At 31.4% G+C, this 18,857-nt stretch overlaps 1 protein-coding gene across 1 annotated transcript; it reads left to right on the top strand.

Moving 5' to 3' along the window:
- Nucleotides 1-381: 381 nt before the first annotated feature.
- On the top strand, nucleotides 382-1,788 carry LOC149030510 (uncharacterized). Its single transcript, XM_089178965.1, has 2 exons — nucleotides 382-465; nucleotides 934-1,788. Exons 1-2 carry the CDS (start codon nucleotides 382-384, stop codon nucleotides 1,786-1,788), a joined length of 939 nt encoding a protein of 312 aa, XP_089035091.1.
- Nucleotides 1,789-18,857: the final 17,069 nt, after the last annotated feature.

An 18,857-nucleotide genomic window follows, 5' to 3' on the forward strand; every position in this document is an offset into this window, starting at 1 on the left:
AGTCACACTTACTGATCAAATCATATTCGAGTTCCATGCACGCTATCAACTATACCGGAACTCGATCAAAAGACGTTATCGAGATAACCATTCGATCATTAGACGATAAATATAGGCGGAACTTTTCGCTACTCATCGTTCCTAAGATAACGCGATCGAATTTAGTAAACAAAATAGAAGGCAAAGTCATTATGTCTAAGTTGCGAAACACTATGAATCGTAAAGATATATCGTGCGTGTTCCCTTCGGCGAAGAAAGCCACGATTACAGTCACCTACGCGGTATAGTCAGTTCCGTAATCTCCGGAAGAAATTATACGCGAATATCGAACTCCGGAAGGAATATGAACAGATTACACATAAATACATCGATTTAGGATATATGTCGATCGTCAAAAACGAACCTATAGGAAGTTGCTATCTTCCCCACCACGCGGTTATCAAATCAGCTAGCACGACAACAAAGGTACGGGTCGTATTCGACGCCTCCGCGAAAAATGATAAGAGACTTTCTCTCAACGACACCTTATTAGTCGGACCTACAATACAAGACACATTAGTAGAACATTTATTACGATTCCGGACATATCGGTACGTATTAACAGCGGATATTTAGAAAATGTATCGGCAAATATGGATTCATCCAGACGATCGCCAATATCAACGGATATTTTGGTGGCATAACGAACAGATTCGCACGTTCGAACTTAATACGGTAACATTCGGAATAGCGTCAGCACCGTTTCTTGCCATACGAACCATCAAACAACTCGCGAAGGATGAAGGTGCTAATTATCCACTCGGAGCCGAAATACTTAACCGCGATCTATACGTAGACGACCTCATTACGGGAACTAATAATATCGAAACCCTCGGAAGGATACGCGATCAGACTATTGAAATGTTAAAACGAGGCGGTCTTAATATATGACAGTGGGCGTCTAACTTCCGACCGGTACTCGAAAATTTAGACATAAAAAACATCGATGTCGAGCTCTGCTCTGGGGAAAATCCTATTTTAAAGACACTCGGTATTTCATGGAACGCACATCATGATTGTTTAATTTACTCCGTCGCGCCAGTAGATATTCGCGAAAGAATTACCAAGCGACGAATTTTATCCGAAGTCGCAAAGATCTTTGATCCACTCGGACTTCTAGGACCCGTCATTCTAACAGCCAAAATCTTCATCCAAGACTGCTGGAAAACACATGTCGACTGGGATGAATCGGTACCCAATACGTTACACACCTCGTGGATAAAGTTCGCAGAACAATTGACATTAATTGACAGTTTAACGATAGAAAGACGCGTCACACTCGACGACCCGATTGACGTGCAGGTGCATGGTTTTTGTGACGCGAGTCAATCTGGTTACGGCGACTGCTTATATGTAAGATCGCGAGATAAATTCGGTAACACATATGTACGTCTACTTTGCGCGAAAGGTCGTGTCGCTCCCCTTAAGAATACCACTATACCACGTTTAGAGCTATGCGGAGCATTAACACTCGCGCGATTATATAGAGAAGTCCGAACTGCCGGCGGATTGAAACCCGACAAGATAACCTTTTGGTCCGATTCGATGATTGTACTGGGTTGGCTGAAAAGAGACTCCAATACGTTAAAATTATACACGGCGAATCACGTGCGCGAAATACATGATATCTGTGAAAATATCACATGGCGACATGTGCGATCCGAGGACAACCCAGCGAACGCTTTATCTAGGGGACAACTTCCGCGCGATTTCCTAAAAGAACGATGCATGGAAAGGGAATTTTTCTAATTGCCGGACGTAAAGGGATTATCGGTATTAACGACGTGAATTGAATCAAGAAGCATATTTCAGCGATTCTCTAGTTACACGCGATTATTAAAAATTGTAACTCGATGCTAACGATGGCTTAAAACTAACTCATATAAGGGAGAATTGTCTACCGCGGAAATAACAGAAACGGAACGACGCGTTTTAAAGATCGTACAAGGCGAATAATTTCACGCCGAAAGGGAAAGAGTAGAAACAGCGGGGGGAGTCAAGAGCACAAGATTAGCCGCGTTAGATCCGATCCTCGACGAAGAAGGCTTAATTCGAATGGGGGGCCGACTTCGAAACGCGAATTTAAGTTTCTATGAGAGATGTCCGATATTATTGCCCTCACATCATCACGTCACTGATCTCCTTATCCGAAAATTCCACGAACAAAATTTTCACGCTGGCATACAGACTACCCTCTATGCTCTTCGACAACGGTTTTGGCTTCTCGACGGTAAGAATCAAGTGCGAAGAATCGTGCGTCATTGCGTACATGGCATTCGATTCCGTGCATCCGGCATCCAGTATAAAATGGGGAATTCATCAAGCTCGCGAGTGCAGGAAGCCACTGCATTCTGCCACGTCCGAGTAGATTTCTTCGGTCCAATCTATGCGAAAGAAAAGAAGTACCGTAATAAAGGTCGCGTTAAAATATACGGGTGCATCTTCCTCTGCATGACTATCCAGACTGTACACATCGAATTAGTCAGCGATCTGACTACAGATGCCTTTTTGGCCGCTTTCCGGCGGTTTGTAAGTTGAAAACTATTCCCACTCACGTTTATTCTGATAATGGAACCAACTTCGTCGGGGCTAATACCCAGTTAAAGAAACTGTATGCCTTGCTCGAGTCGGACGAGTATAAGGCGAAGAGCCATGATTTCGCTGTAGATTGTAAAATCTCATGACCTTTCAATCATCCCCTGTTACCTTATTTTAGAGGTCTGGGGGGAAATTGCAGTCAAATCGTTCAAACATCATTTTAGACGAAACGTGGGCGAACTGCTCTTCGCATACGAAGAAGTAGACCACATTCGTTATCGAAATCGAAGTTATTTTAAATTTACGCCCGTTAAGCCTCATTTCGTCAGATTTAAATGACGCAACCATACTAACGCCTGCACATTTCTTTTAGATTAAAGGAACGTTTACGACATTGACGAAGGAAAATTATTACATTAAGATTCCCGCCAATCGATTGTCTTCAAGGAAACATCAAGAATGGATCCCAATCCAGCACAAAATCAAAGGAATATCTCCGTCATGCTCATTGACAAAATTCAACTACACACGAGATGACCGTGAAGACGGTCCACGGAATTGTCAAGCACAATGTAACAACTATTTGTTCATTGTTAAATCATTGTCTTTAAGACCCAACGGTTCCCTTGTACGTACAAGTAAGGCGCCTGGCCAGCGATAATTCGAGAATGCTGACTAAGTCAGCAAAAATACGCTGAGCGATTCAGCGAATACGTCTAGCGTTATATCATAAGCAATCGAATGAACATGTTCAATAACTTAAACAACTAGCGATATACTTAACTGATTCAATGACCTAGGTCGAAAGTATTGTAAATCGATGATAATAAGCGCACAACACAACACATGTATTAAGAATATCATTGATCGTTACACGCTCAACGGGGGGAGTATGTACGATCCGAAAGGATCGTACGGTAATTAGCAGTATTCAAAATTCGCGCGCATCCACCTCCATCGATTAAAGGTCTAGATCGATACTCATTGTGAGCATCGATCAACTACTAGTAACTACCGAAGCGCCCCTCTAGTCACCCCCACCTCTCGCCTCCCCACTTCTTACACCCAGTCCGTACGCCCTGCTGGGACAGTACAAAAGGACATTCTTACAGTCCATTATAGAAAGCCTGTGAATACATATCGAAATCAAAGGAGTTAAGTTAAGTTAGTTAAGGAACGTAAGCGAAGCGAACGAGAGGTGAGATCTTTCCATTATATACATTTTATATCGACGGTATTTTCCCGCGTGGTAATACCACGTGGTGGACTCTCATTTTTATAATTAAACAACATCCAGGGTTTTTATGCCGCAAGGCTTTTCCCTGACGAGCCAATAAAAAAGGCATTGTTTCTTTGTTTGGCTCAACCACGTGTTTTATTTTACACCTTAATCTAATCCTTTATTCTCCACTTCATAGCATATAAGTAATGATCACAGGAATTTTCATTGAAGAATCTTTTGGTCAGAACATATATATAGATATATACTTATGAATATAATCTCGAACGTGTGACCTAAACCAAGGTAAACACATACAGTAAGAAAACACACACATATACAAATGATCTGTCGCGTGACATTTAATTAAATAGAAAATATTCTAAAGATCAACATTTTTACTTGATAACAAAAAATCAAACGTACAAACTTTATTTTCATTTTCTATCTTTCCCAAATAAAATGTTAACAAGTATTAATTAATAATAAATTATATAAGAATCGTTAAGAAAGAAAAAAGAAAGAGACAAAAAAATTGATTTGAAGAAATAAAAGACAAAAATTTATTGATACCGTTAGAAGACAGAGTAAAAAATTCCAACGTTAGTTATTGGCCAATCAAATAAAATTCTCAAACTGTAGTTGAAATACTTGAAACTTTCCCATAGCAAGTATTGCAATATACCTACTGAAACGTAATAAAATTCAAGAAGAACATTTTAGGAAGGATCATCGAAGAATTTCGTCGAGTAGGCGACCTTTTTGAAAAAGAATGAAGAATTCGATCTTCCCTCTTTTCCCCACCGAACACCCTTCGAAACCTCCAACCATTTCGTTTCGTTTCCTTTCATTTGAAGGAACATTCAGGAATTAAGTTCGGCCCCAGGGGCATTCCCGCATTTGGGAAGGTTCTTCTTTCTCTTAACAGCAAAGAGTCTCTCTCGCGAATTCGCAACTTCCATTCCTACTCAATCCCCAAACTTTTCTTTCCCCTTTCTTCTTCCCCTTTCCATCCCTTCTTCTTCTTCTTCCTCTTCTACAAATTCATATTTTTTTCCTGTTGGTATTGTAATTTTTCTTCTTTCTCTTCTATTTTTGTTTCTTTTCCTCTTTTGGTTCTATTATTTTTTACATACTTTTGTTTCACGGTATTTATATTCTCATTCAATTTTCTTATATTTCATCTAAGATTCTCTATTTCTTTTACTACGATTCTACTTCATCTATATTCTCTTCTTCTATTATTTCTTATTTAAATCTATTTCAATGTATTTAAAGTTTTGTTTCTGTTTTCTTATTTGATTTAACATTATCTGTTTCTTTTTCTATCATTTTACTTCATCTACTATTTCCCCATCTTTTTCTATTTCTCATCTAGTTCTACTTATTCTTCTTTTTTTACTTGTATTATTTTGTGTTGATCCGTTTGATACTAATTCTTCTATTTGTGACCCCTCTTTTGCAAGATTTTGGATTTGGCAAGTCCAAGTGGTTAGGATCCCACGCCACAACTACAAGACGACTACGATGACGACGACGACGACGACGACGACGACGACGACTACTATGACGACAACGACGACGAGCAGTCGCCATTGAACGGCCTTCCTATGGGGCTTCGATGGATGAATTATTTAGCCGATTATGTCGCGGAGAAACCGTGGCAACGGTCTCTCCCAAGCCACACGAGCCTTCCTAGCCTCTCTTGCATTATTAATCCTCTCACTGTGTTCCGACTCGGCACGACTACGAAAAAATACCTTCCACCCTTACCACCACCACCTTCTCCTCCTCCTCATCCTCCTACCTCTTTTTTTTTTCTTTTAGTCTCACTACACTTATTCGAACAATCACACACGAATTTTCATATTTCGTTTTAGTCCTCGTTAGCATGGAATTTCTTTTTTGCATACATAAATAAAGTAACGATAATTAGAAGATAACTTAAAGATAATTTAAACCCTCACCGAATTCTCGTGATTACAATTATACAGAAAATTACTTCAAAGTAAAATCATTATTCTATCGAAAATAATTGTACATAAGAAAAATTATTAATATAAATAAAAATCAAGTTATTAATATAAATATAATAATAAATATAATATATAATTAAATTTGGGTTTTCCCATATTAATTATTTTTTTGGAAATTAATATTTCCCTATAATAATCCATTAAATAGATTATAAAATACATTATCACAAATTATTAATATAAATAAAAATCAAATTAATTATAACAAATTACATTCTTTCGAATAAACTTACATTCAACTATGTTGACACTTTAATTTGCGAGAGAAAATATAAGATGGCTAGAAACATTTTCGAAATGTAGAAACAAGATGAAACAACATAGAAAGAGAAGAAGATAGTGTGGGTGGAAAGGGAAGAAGAAAACGAAGAAAAAGAAGAGAGGAAGAGAGAAGGAGGTGAGAAGGGGTGTTAGGCCTTGAAGTCGCATACGATCGTTCAAGGACTTTAAAGTATTTCGAAGGAACGCTGAGAGGAGGTTTACTATGTTTCCACATTTCTACGTAAATCGGTTTGTACTCGTAAATCACTATTTTTCTTTTCCACACGATGTGTAATCGTTCGTTTTCGACTCCAACGACGATCTTTACCGAACCCAACGAGTATCTTTTTTAACGAGAAAATACCTAACCATGTGTTTTCAAACTCCCCTATTTCTCCTTCAATTTGATAAAAATAAAAGTAGAAAAATGACTGTGGTAAATTTAAATTAATTGCTTATTATTTGTATTTGCAATTCTCGTATCAGGAAAGGGTTTTTATTGTTCTATTTTATTTTATTTTATTTTATTTTGTTTTGTTTTATTGTTTTTGTTTTTATACGCAAAACGGATAAACGTTTATGTCACATTTGCATCAATGTTAAAAGAAAATCTTTTCGAAAATAAGTCTCCATGATTGAATAAATTTTCTATTTCTATTTAATGTATGTATATGTATATATATATAACAATACATTTTTCTAAGCGACAATTTCAATTTCCCATTTTGACAGATTCAATTTTTGTCTGAAATATTTCATAGTTAAATATAAGATATAGCACAGATAACGTGAGATAACATATACAATTGTTCGATAGAAGAAGGAACAGATTCAAATATAAAAAAGGGGAATGCATTTGTAGAAGGTTTTATTAAAATTTGTTGGATTCCTTATCAATAAAGTTTCATTTATCGCTTTTCATGATTTTCCAAATATGTATAATTAATTTCGTTGAAAATTCGTTTTTATGTAAAGGATTGTTATTACTCGAACAGAAAAAGAAATAAAATATAAAATTAACTAGAAAAACGAATAGAACGAATATAATAAAAGGGGAATGCAGTATTAAAAAAAAAAAAAAATAAAAAATTAAACAATTTAATTTAATACAAAACTTATATATAAAAATATAATGATTATATTAAAATATAATTTAATTATATATACATTTTTATTTCAATTTATTTATACATAAATAATTTTTGTTTCTCAAAAAGATAAAAAAATAAACTATACATTTAACTAGAAGTTTATAAATAATCGTCAGGAAAGAATCAGAGAGAGAGAGAAAGAGAGAGACAGAGAGAGAGAGAATTTAACAGGAAATTACAGGTAATTGGCATGGAGAATAAAAACGATTCAACGAAAATTTATATTAATTTTCCACCAGAAAGACGTTTCCGAATAACTCGATCTAACGAGAGACGAACACCGAAGTTGCTTATGGGTCGTTTTATTAATGTCTTAGAGAAACTCTTAAACGAAAGACGTAGATTTGGCGAGTATCCAGAATCGACCAAAAAGATTCATCTCTTTCTACATTTTTTTATGTGTTTTTTTTTTTATTTTTTTATTTTTTTATTTCTCTCATTTGGTTTAACTTCGTTTCAGTTTTTCTTTTTTTTTTTCTTTTTTTTTTTTTTCTTATAAATCGTCAAGTCTTACACTATTCAAAAGCTAGGAATATATTTTTCTCAGTACATTAAAATGTTAAATACCGTCAGTTAGGGGAACAGGAGGAGGAGGGGGTCAAAGGTGACTAGCACATTCTTTTTTTTTTTTATTTCTTAAGACTTGACGTTTGAAAGATTAACCGTGTTACTAATAATACTGAAATATAGGACGATTAATGTAGCAAGGGGAATGAATGAAATATAAATAAAAATATAGATAAAAAGAAAATTAAATAATATATATATATATATATATATATATATATATATATATATATATATTATGAATATAAATTTTGTTAAAGTATTATTGTTATTACTAAAAATAATAAACGTTATATTATAACTTAAAATATATATGTGCCCATAATTGTTTCGAAATATTTAAAGAATTACATTTGAACACTATATGAATTCTATATAATATTGAAATAACAAACATTATCTAACGATTTATTTTTGATAATAAAATTTCAAAAAAATTGATGATAATTATATTGAATTTATTCAATTTAAAAATAATATGCTGTATGAAATAAATGATAAAGTAATTTTTTTTTAAATTTTAACTTATCATTAAACCACTTTCATAATTATGGGCACTTAATGATATATATTACATAAAAATAAAAGACTAAACCGTATAGAATTTATACGAGTGTAAATTTCATAGTAAATTCTTCAAAAAGAAAAAAAAAAGAAATCTCTATACGTAGGAAAAGAAAGAAGAAAAAAAATTGATAGAAAAAATAAGAAGAGGTTATTTTCACGTTCCTGTCGCATTCTCGGAAGTGTCACTCGTTGTATCGATCGCGAACGTATTACGAAGAAGCTTCTTATTTTTCTTTTTTTTTTCCTGCAAACAAGAAAGTACTCCTTGAAAGAGAGAGAGAGAGAGAGAGAGAGAGAGAGAGAGAGAGGGGTTCGATTTATCCCGTGGAAGAAGAAGCAAAAGGTTAAGAAGGCCCCCTTCGTTTTCCCCTTTTTGTCCCCACTCCGATTCCCAATCGAAAATCCCTCGAGATGGTCTCGAAAGAGTAGCGCGAGAGAGGGTTTCTTCCTCTTCCTCTTCCTTTTCCTCTTCTTCCTCTTCTTCTTTCTATCTTTCTTTAAAGGAAAGGAGGCTTATAAGTAATCCTCGAAGCACAGCAACACACTGAACGGAAGGTAGCTGAAGATAATAGGTAATTCTCCGAAGAGATTAGCCATTAACCTCCGCCTCCTCGATCTCTGGATGGAATTCGCGTTACGTTTTTTCTTTTTTCTTATATATCAAAAATAAAAAAATAAAAAAATAAAAAGGAATATTACTATAGAATAGAAAAGAGAAAAATTAACAAATAAAATTGCAACATTGCAGCAGAGCTTTTTTGATCGATCCAATGATCCAGAGATGTTAGTTGGTAGCGTGTAATATTTCATTCGTCACGATCGTATTTCAATATATCTTTTTTTCTTTTAATATTTTTCATTTATTTATTTTATTATTTTATTAATTAATACTTAGTTTTCTTTTGCTCAAGATAATTGCATAGATATTTGTTTTTCTTTTTCACTATTTACATATATGTATATGCTATCCTATTTTGTAATCAAAATTAATTTGACAAGTACAAAAATTATTTTTTTATTTTTAATCACAGTATAAGATACATATATATTACTTATTTATATAATAAATAATTACTTATTATTATTTTATAATTGTCATTTTAAATATAATATATAACTATCTTTTCCAATATAAATATTCTTATCTAATTATACAAAGAGAAAGAGAGAGAGAGAGAGAGAGAGAGAAAAAAAAGAAAAGTAGAACAAAAAATGTTTGTCTTATAATTACAAGGAACAATTTGAAAAAAAAAAAAAAACAAAGTCAAAAGTAACGAGAACCACCATAGAGACCATAGAACAGTAATTAAACCCTTGTCCGGTAGTATAACAACGTATCTCTCGTAGTATACTTACATTTATACTTTACACACTCACACAAATATATACAATATATATACTTTATCTGTAAAAGATGTATACGTGTATAAATACATAGTTAGAATGTAGTTGTTTTCTGTTTCAAGGGGACCGACTCTAAAAATACATACTTGCCACGCAAAAGAGAAAACCTCGGTAACCCCACGTTTTCGCCATTTATTTTGCGAACACTTTTGCTACTAATGAAGGTTCGTTCTCGGTGGCGCTAATCGTAAAAAGCTTCTCTCTCTTCCTTTCCAACCAAAAAAAAAAAAAGAAAAGAAAAAGAAAGAAAAAAAAATCATACATAGAACGTATGTACAAACGTATAATCTTTTACTTCTTTTTCTTTTTCTTTTATAGATACCCTTACAGATCTTGTGTAAACTAATCTATCTACTAGATAAACCGAAGCAAGCTACTATTATCTTGTTACTTTTCTATCTCTTTTTTTTTCTTAACATCATGTGGTATCTTTTACCCTCTCACAATTAGTTCTGATATTAAACTGCATAAAAAGAATTTTACTTTCATCCCTTTTTACTTCGTAGTCTTGCTCATTAATATTTTTCAAATCATACCTAAACCATTCTCGAATATTAAAATATTAAAATTATTTATCCATAATTATTAGAATCATTTCCTTATTCTTACAGATTTATTTCAAAATTGATTGATTTCAAAAAAAAAAAACAAACAAACAAACGAACTTTATTATTAATATAAATAAAAATTATTTCATCTGATCGTATATATATGTATTAATTTTTTACATTTGAGTTGGTACTTTTAAACGTACAGAAGTCCGTTAATCGTGTCGTGTACCTGTCGGCCCTTCAACCCTTTCTTTTTTTTTTTGTTTTTTTTTTTTACATATAACGTCAAGTTGGAATAAGACAAGCATGGAACCGGTTTTTCTTTCCACTTCCCTCTACTTCCCTTTTGCCCCCTTCACCCTGAAGCGCGCGTGCTTCTTGTGTTATGTTAGCCAAATACACATCTAACGACGAAGGACGCGTGCGAGAGCTTGAATTCGTAAGAGTATTAGTTTCTTCCTCTCTTGATCCATGTGAAAACTTCTCCTCTCTTCTTTTCTCTTATTTTATTTTCTCTATTACAATTCTCTCTCATGGCTTGTGCCAAAGGCAAGTTGCTTGGTTAAACGAACCTCTATGGGGGACAACAACAAGCTAACTCCTCGAGTACACTTTTACCATCTATTATTTTCTTATAAGAAGATCAATCCAATTGTTATAAATAATACAGGATCAAATATTATCAATGTAATAGGATAAAAACAATATTTTTTGAATTTTTTTGTTTGTACAACTTCCCTATGATACAAAGTTTTTATATATTTTATTTTACAATAAAATACTATATTATTATAATATATTATTTAATATAATATATATAATAATATTATTATTATATTAATATTACAATATAATATATATTTATTTATATTGTATTGTATTAATAATATATTATTAATAATATATAATATAAATTTGAATAATATTTAATTTTTCGTATTTTTAATCAAATTAATAAAATATATTATAATTAACCATGAAGACCATAAATATTACTTTGTATCATAGTATTCGTATTAATATATTTATATACAATATAAATTTAAACAATATTTAATTATTCTTACTTTTAATAAAATTAACAAAATATATATACTAACCATAATTATCATAAATATTATTTTATCCCATAGTATTCGTAGTATGTAGTACTTTATAATTCTGTATTAGGAAAATATAAAGAAAATAAGTTTGTTTTATTTTTCGAATATTGGTGTTTTAGATAGGTATGTAGGTACGTAGGTAGGTACACTCACACACCTCGTTGGAAAAGAAAATTCGAAGGAATCTCGAGGGAACTCTCGGAACATACGATCTCTTATCGAGGAAGCAACTATATTTCTAATATTACCATCTCGACACGAGATAAGGTCACGTACAAGTTGGTCGGGAAATAGTAGCAAAGAAAAGGCAAATATAGCCCATTTCTTAGACCCAGATCTGCGCATATGCTCGCGTACACGACTCCGATGGTGTTATTTCTGGTTCGGTAGAGAAACCATACTGCATCCGGTCCTCCCTCTGGAGAAAACGAATGATAGAGAGAAACAGAGAATACGAGGAGCAGGAGGAGGAGGAGATGGGGGTGAAGGGTGGAGGATGGAAGGTGGAGGGTAGAGGGTGGAGGGTGGAGGGTGGAAGAATGAAAAAAGTATGGGAGTCACGAATTGGCACGGATATTCGCAAAAGATATAGTCTTTTTTAGAAATTCATTTTGAAAATTCTACAAAACGTACGAAATATTATTACTTCGCTCATTTATATTGTGTATGTGTATGTCTGTGTGTATTAAATACACTCTAATTAATTAAAAATCACTTAAATAAACGTTCGTTTACAAATTCGATATAAGTTATGTTTAATTAAGTTCGTTCGATTAATTAATTATTCGATGGTTATTCTTTTTTTTCTTTTTCATTTTATTTCTATGTAATATTATCACCGATAAATTGTAGTAAAATATTTGATTATTGATCGAATTAATTTATATTTTGGAAAATTTCGTTATTTTAATCAAACTAATTGAGATTACTCTGGATTATACGAATTATTAATTTAATCGTATACAAATCTCAAGTACAATATTTTATGTTTGTCAAGCAGAAAAATGAAAAATCAAAAAACAAATTAAATAGATAATTATTTATTGTCGATAATTGTGACAGTGGATTGAATAAACAGAATAAATAATATATAACAATTACAATATTTTATTCAAATCCACATTGGTCATAACAAAATGTATTTCATTATTCCTTTCATAGTTTAATTTAATATTACATTTAAAAGAATATTATATATATATATATATATATATATATATATATATATACTATAATAGTACTATATAATAATAATAATAATAAAATTATAAAAGCTTTAAAAATATTTGATACAAAAAAAAAGAAAAAAAAATACAAAAGAGAAAGAATAAGTAGTAAAATTAAAGTTAAAGAAAATAAATGAGTTAATAGAAGAAGAAAAAAAGATGACTTTGAATTAATAAACATTATAAAATAAAATATATAAAATCCAGGCAAGTATTTTATATAAAAATCGATCACCGTTAAATGGATCAAATTGATCAAAAATCTATACAAATGAAATGTTGTTACACTAGTGAAAGAATAAGTTAGAAACTAGTTGAACGAAATAAATGTCAAATCTCTTGACAATTCTCATCAGGGTCACTTGGAAGACCATAGTTTGTAACACTTCTCAATCTATCTGTCTTTCTCTCACTTTAGAGAATCACCCTCTTTGGTTGAAAGTCACAAAGCAACACTCCAATAGATGTCTAATCTCGGTGCAATATACTAAACGTGTACGACGAATCGTCCGATTTTCGGGGTTCATTAGGAACTCCATTCAAACTTGTACGAGTTACTTGAGTTTCAACTTACAAATAAACCTATATACACCATACAATATATATATATATATATATATATATATATATATATATATATATCTTTCTCTTACTATTTCAGTTTTCAACGATTTACACTTCGTGCTGTTGGAGACTACGAAGACACGTAGTAGACACGTTGAATATCCTTTTATTAACCGTCATCATCAAACTGCTACTTCTTTCCCCCTCTCCCCATATACTTTGCTCGTAACCCCTTTCATTCAAAACCCCCTCTGTCTCCTTCCACCCGCCGTTTATAAACGCTACACACTACGCAGGTAATAATGATTTAGCAAAGGACATGAAAGACGAAGATGAAGAAGATGAAGAAGAAGAAGAAGAAGTAGAAGAGAAAAAAAATAGTTATTACGATTTATAAGAAAAAAACCTCTTTTACCACGGCAAAAGGTAATTTTCTTAACGACGCGTCGAATCGTTTTCCTTTAAGAAACGAGAAATAGAAGCAAAGTAATTCGATAGAAAGAGAGACAACTAACCATAAGATCAAAAGAAAGAAAAAAAAACAAGACAAATAAAAGAATGAAGAAAGTAAAGGATGAAGAATGAAAGAAAGAAAGAAAGAAAGAAAGAAAGAAAGAGATAGTAAGCACGTTTACCAAGCCGGAGGGCATAAATCGTACGATGACTAGGTATAATAGCATTTAGACGGACGTTCTACCTCGATGAATCCTGATTTCATCGAACGATCCTGCCGTTTCGAACGTTCATTCTATGCTCTTGACACGCATCTGTGTTTTGTTAACGTCTATCTGCTTGCTTACTTGCTTACTTGCTTGAATGTTTGTCTGTTTGTCTGCTTTCGTATACACCAATATACATACATACATATGTATGATATATAATACAGAAATAAGTAGAGAGAAATAGGAATAAGTAAGATTTCAAAAGGGGAGAGAGGAGAGGGGTGGGGAGTGAGAAGGAGGGGAAATAAATCTTCTTTATAAGTTTGTTTAAGAAGAAATTCATCGATCTTTCTTTCTCATTCAAGCAAAAGTTACAATTGGAAGTCTTTGACGACGTTCTAATCCTTTCTTAGCCAATCACAGAATAGTGAACGAATCACACAGTCAATGTTCTAATCATTTTCATATATTCTACAATATGAGATAATACGTATTATAATATATGTATTTTGTAATATTGTTATGTTAGTTAAAAACTATAGTTAATCCATTAACCTACCACACAACTAGAATGCAAAAAAAAAAATTAAATTAAATTAATTGTATAATGATATTTATACTAATCAAATTGAACTATTTTTGCAACAATTGTTTTTTATTTTATTTATATTGTCAAAAATGAAATATTAGATAGTGTATGTCATTTAAATATTATTATAGAATTCATTTGGTGTTAAAATGTAATTTTTTAAACCTTTGGGGTACACATTTATTTATATATGTATTTATAGTTTTAGACCTATGGAGTATAAATTTATATCTATAGGGTGCACATATGTTAAATAAAATTACTTTGAAATATTAAAATAATTTAAATAAAATATTAAATATTATAATAATTAATTATAATAATATTAAAAATTACTTATATATTACTTTGAAATAAATCAGAACAGAACTTAGTTAAATCTCGTCTCAGTTTCAATGACGTATCAGAACGTCATGGAAGTCTTTGCCCAAACAAATGTATGACGTACTGATACGTCAAATGTAGCCAAAGAGTTTAAATATCTCGAAACAAGATATATATATATGACTTAAACAACTTTCAAAATTATAAATACATATAAAAATAAGAATAAAAACAACACACATAACTGGTGATCGTTATCATACACCTACTTGTATTATCTTTTTAGTTAAAGTCTAACAAAATAATGGTTTAAAAATCATTTAAAGTGCGGTTATAGAAGAAGAAGAGTCTAAGCGTTCATTCGAACAACCTGATAAAGTCGAACGCGAACCGGTTTTATACACTTGTAAGCTATTAACGCTTATGGGAAGAAGGGAAAGATAAAAAAAGATAAAAAGATAAAGATAAAGATAAAGAGAGAGAGAGAGAGAGAGAGAGAGAGAGAGTGATATTTCTTCTTCTACGTGTCAAGGGCAATGCACACGGAGGGCCCCCCGGACAAATTGGAGTAGCAAAACGAGTTTGGACTAGTTTGGTAGACGACGAATTCTTTTATCCAGAGAAATAGAAAGAGAAATAGAGATAGGAAGAGAAAGAGAAAGAGATAGATAGAAAACGTTCAAGCATAATTGGATCTCTGGCGCTATGGCAAACTCGGTCGAACGACGCGTGTTAACGAAGCCAAAGCTAATGTATCCTATCGGGAGACATTAATGATAATGAGACCTCGCGGAAGCCAGAGAAATATATTCCCGAGTTGGCATTTGCCATGAAAAGATACTCGTGTAATATTTATGTACATGTATGTGTGTGTATATGTGTGTGTATATGTGTATGAGTATGTGTAAGAGAGAAAGAAAGAGAGAGAGAGAGAGAGAGAGAGAGAGAGAGAGAGAGAGTAAAGTGGGTTCATGAATTTCTAATTATAGGTTTACTTGATTACTATATTTAAGATGATTTTAACCGACGAATATTTGACTGAATTTTACAAGATAAAATATTCCTATAATTTCTGATTTAAATACGATTCATGTTGTTCTGCGTTGAATAAATTGAGATTATAATAATCGTGTGATTGTATGTTGTTGATTAATATTTTTTTGTAAGATCATTTGAAAAAATATTTTTAACGTATTAAGTTTTGTCGTAATGGGAATAAAAAAGGAGATACGAAGGTTAACGGATTTTTAATTATATGTTTAATCGATTACTATGATATATGTAGAACGATTTTAATCGAGTCTTTAATCACGATAGAAAATATTTGTATATATAATATTTGCATGTTTGTATATATCATTATTAAAAAATATTATACGAGATAAATATGTTTGTATAAGTATAATAATAATAAAATTGAAATAATATAAATAAAATATTTATAATAAATTATTTTAAAAATAAAAAAAAATATATATATATATAAAATATAAAATTGTATAATATATAAAATATATAATAAATTATATAATATAAAATTAAATATATATGTAATATATATGAAATTATATAATATAATAATATAATTGATATATTCAAAAATACAAAAAACAATTTTATTTAAACACGTGAATATGAAAAGTTTCGTTTTATTTGACATTGACTCATAGTAGAGTGTGTAACAACCCCTTTTTCTTTATTCTTAATAATACGATCGACATGTAAATATAATTTGGAATTAGCCTTTAGCCTCCGACGATATCGGGGTGCTTTAAATTATATAAATCACGCTCGAAGCGAAATAGTTATCTTTGGGCGAGCGTTAAAATGGCTCGTTAACATTAGAATCACGTAATAACGGTCTCCCGACGGTACGATTTCTCGGAATTTCTATCGTACCTATAAAGAGACTTGAGAGTGGCGAATTCACCCCTTGAGGGAGAATGAATAAGAGAAATATATAAAGAGAAAGATAGAGAAAGAGTGAGAGAAAGAAATTGAACGAAAGACAGAGAAAGTAAACGAATCAACGAACAAACGAACGAACGCGTTTCTATCGATCGGACATGTAACCCTTCCCTTATTCGTTCCCTGATTTCGACTTACTCGTCCTATTCGCATGTCTCACCCTTTTCAATAAAGATAGAAAGAGAAACAAAGAGATAGATAGAGAAAATCGAAGTACCAGTTCGACGTACCCATTTATACTCACACACACACAGTAGAAACCATTTACTACGACACTACCACAAATCTGACAGTTTTCTGACGCGTGACGTATTAATAAGTCGTTTCACGTGAAAGTACGTTCAATACTATAGTAATCTTTCACTCTGATTTTTGTTTTCATTTTCTTCTCTTTTCTACATCTGTCTCATTTCGTTCAGGAACAGGGGGTGTGAGTAGGGGCTGAGTATATTGACAGAGATTTGATATTTGCTAGCAGGGTAAAGTTTTACAAGTTTCTAACGTCATCTAATAATCATAATCATAATCATAATCATAATAATAATAATAATACAATAATAATAATAATAATAATAATAATAATAATAATAATAATAATAATGATAGTAACTGTCTCACTCGAAAAATCATTGGTTGGAAATATTTTGGAAGAGAGAGAGAGAGGGAGAGAGAGAGAGAGAGAATAGGAGACTCTCGTAAAAATTCGAGATACCGCTTATGAGTGGCTTTAGTTTCTCGTCCTTGAGAAAACATCACACGTTATACTACTATACTATATTCTCTTAGTCTCTCTTTCTCTCTTTCTCAACGAGTATTCTCGGTGGACCCCCCGACAAAAGATCCATTCCCGTTCGTTCCACCGGTTTACGACCGGCCGAAAAAGGGACGAGGAAAAGATCAAAAACGTATCTTTCACCTAACCGTCTCGATAACTTCTTCTTCTTGTTCTGCGTCATCTTCGTTGTCATTGCTGCCAATTGTTGTTAACGTCACCCTGTATATTCCTAATTACGTATGCTTCAACATTTTCTTCTTTTATGATTTATGTTACCCCTCTAAGCCATCCAATTATCTTCTGTTTTCAGTTCACTGCACGTAGGTACAAGATTATAAATGTAAAATTAATAAATTTAATTTTATTATATTTAATTATAATAATATTAATAAAATATTAAAAATATATATTAGTATTAATATTATATATATATATATATATAATTATTTGTATTATATATTATTTCAATTGTAGTAATATATATATAATAATAATTTTTATTTTATTATAATATATATATATATATTATATATAATTATATAATATTATAATTATAATATAATTATTAATAATATTATACATACTTAATAAAAATTAAATAAAATAATAAATTAGATTTATTTTTAATAAAAAAATTTAATTTTTTTACTTGAATTTTTACTTTACTGAAATAACTTAAACTGTTTTTACCTTACTTAAATTAATTAAAATTAAATAAATTTTATAAATTTAATTATAATTAATTTAATTTATTTTTTTACTTGACAATTTTATCTTTATCTTTTTCTTTTTCTTTTCTATTATGAGTTAATTATTCCTCTTTAAAGTGACGGGGACTGGGGGGTAACATTCCCCTTTAAAACGACGAATCCCTTTTTTCGTACTTATCATCTCCCTTCTAACTCATCCGTCAAATCAAACGATTAGTCAAACCGATTTTAAATTGATCGATTGAATTACGAAAGAAGACATTTTTATTTCATTAATTATCAAGAAGATTTTTCTCTGTTTCTTTTTTTCTTTGCTTCCTCTTTTAATACACGTGTTCCTACTGTGTTCTAGCACCCATCTGTCAAATCGAATAATTTGTTAAAGTGATTTTAAATCGATACGATGTTATAATAAATGACATTTTTATTTCATTAATTATCTAAAGCAATTTTTCTTTTCACCAATACATAGATACGTTAAGCGTTATATCTATGTACCTTTCACTTATCTGTCAAATCGAACGATTTGTAAAAAAAAAAAAAAAAAAAAAAAAAAAAAAAACAATTCTTAAAACGATCGTTTTAGTAATAAGAGATTTTTAT

This window comes from Polistes dominula, unplaced genomic scaffold, assembly GCF_049000335.1.
Source record: "Polistes dominula isolate Pdom_NZ unplaced genomic scaffold, Pdom_raw_medaka contig_18, whole genome shotgun sequence".
Lineage (NCBI taxonomy): Eukaryota > Metazoa > Arthropoda > Insecta > Hymenoptera > Vespidae > Polistes > Polistes dominula.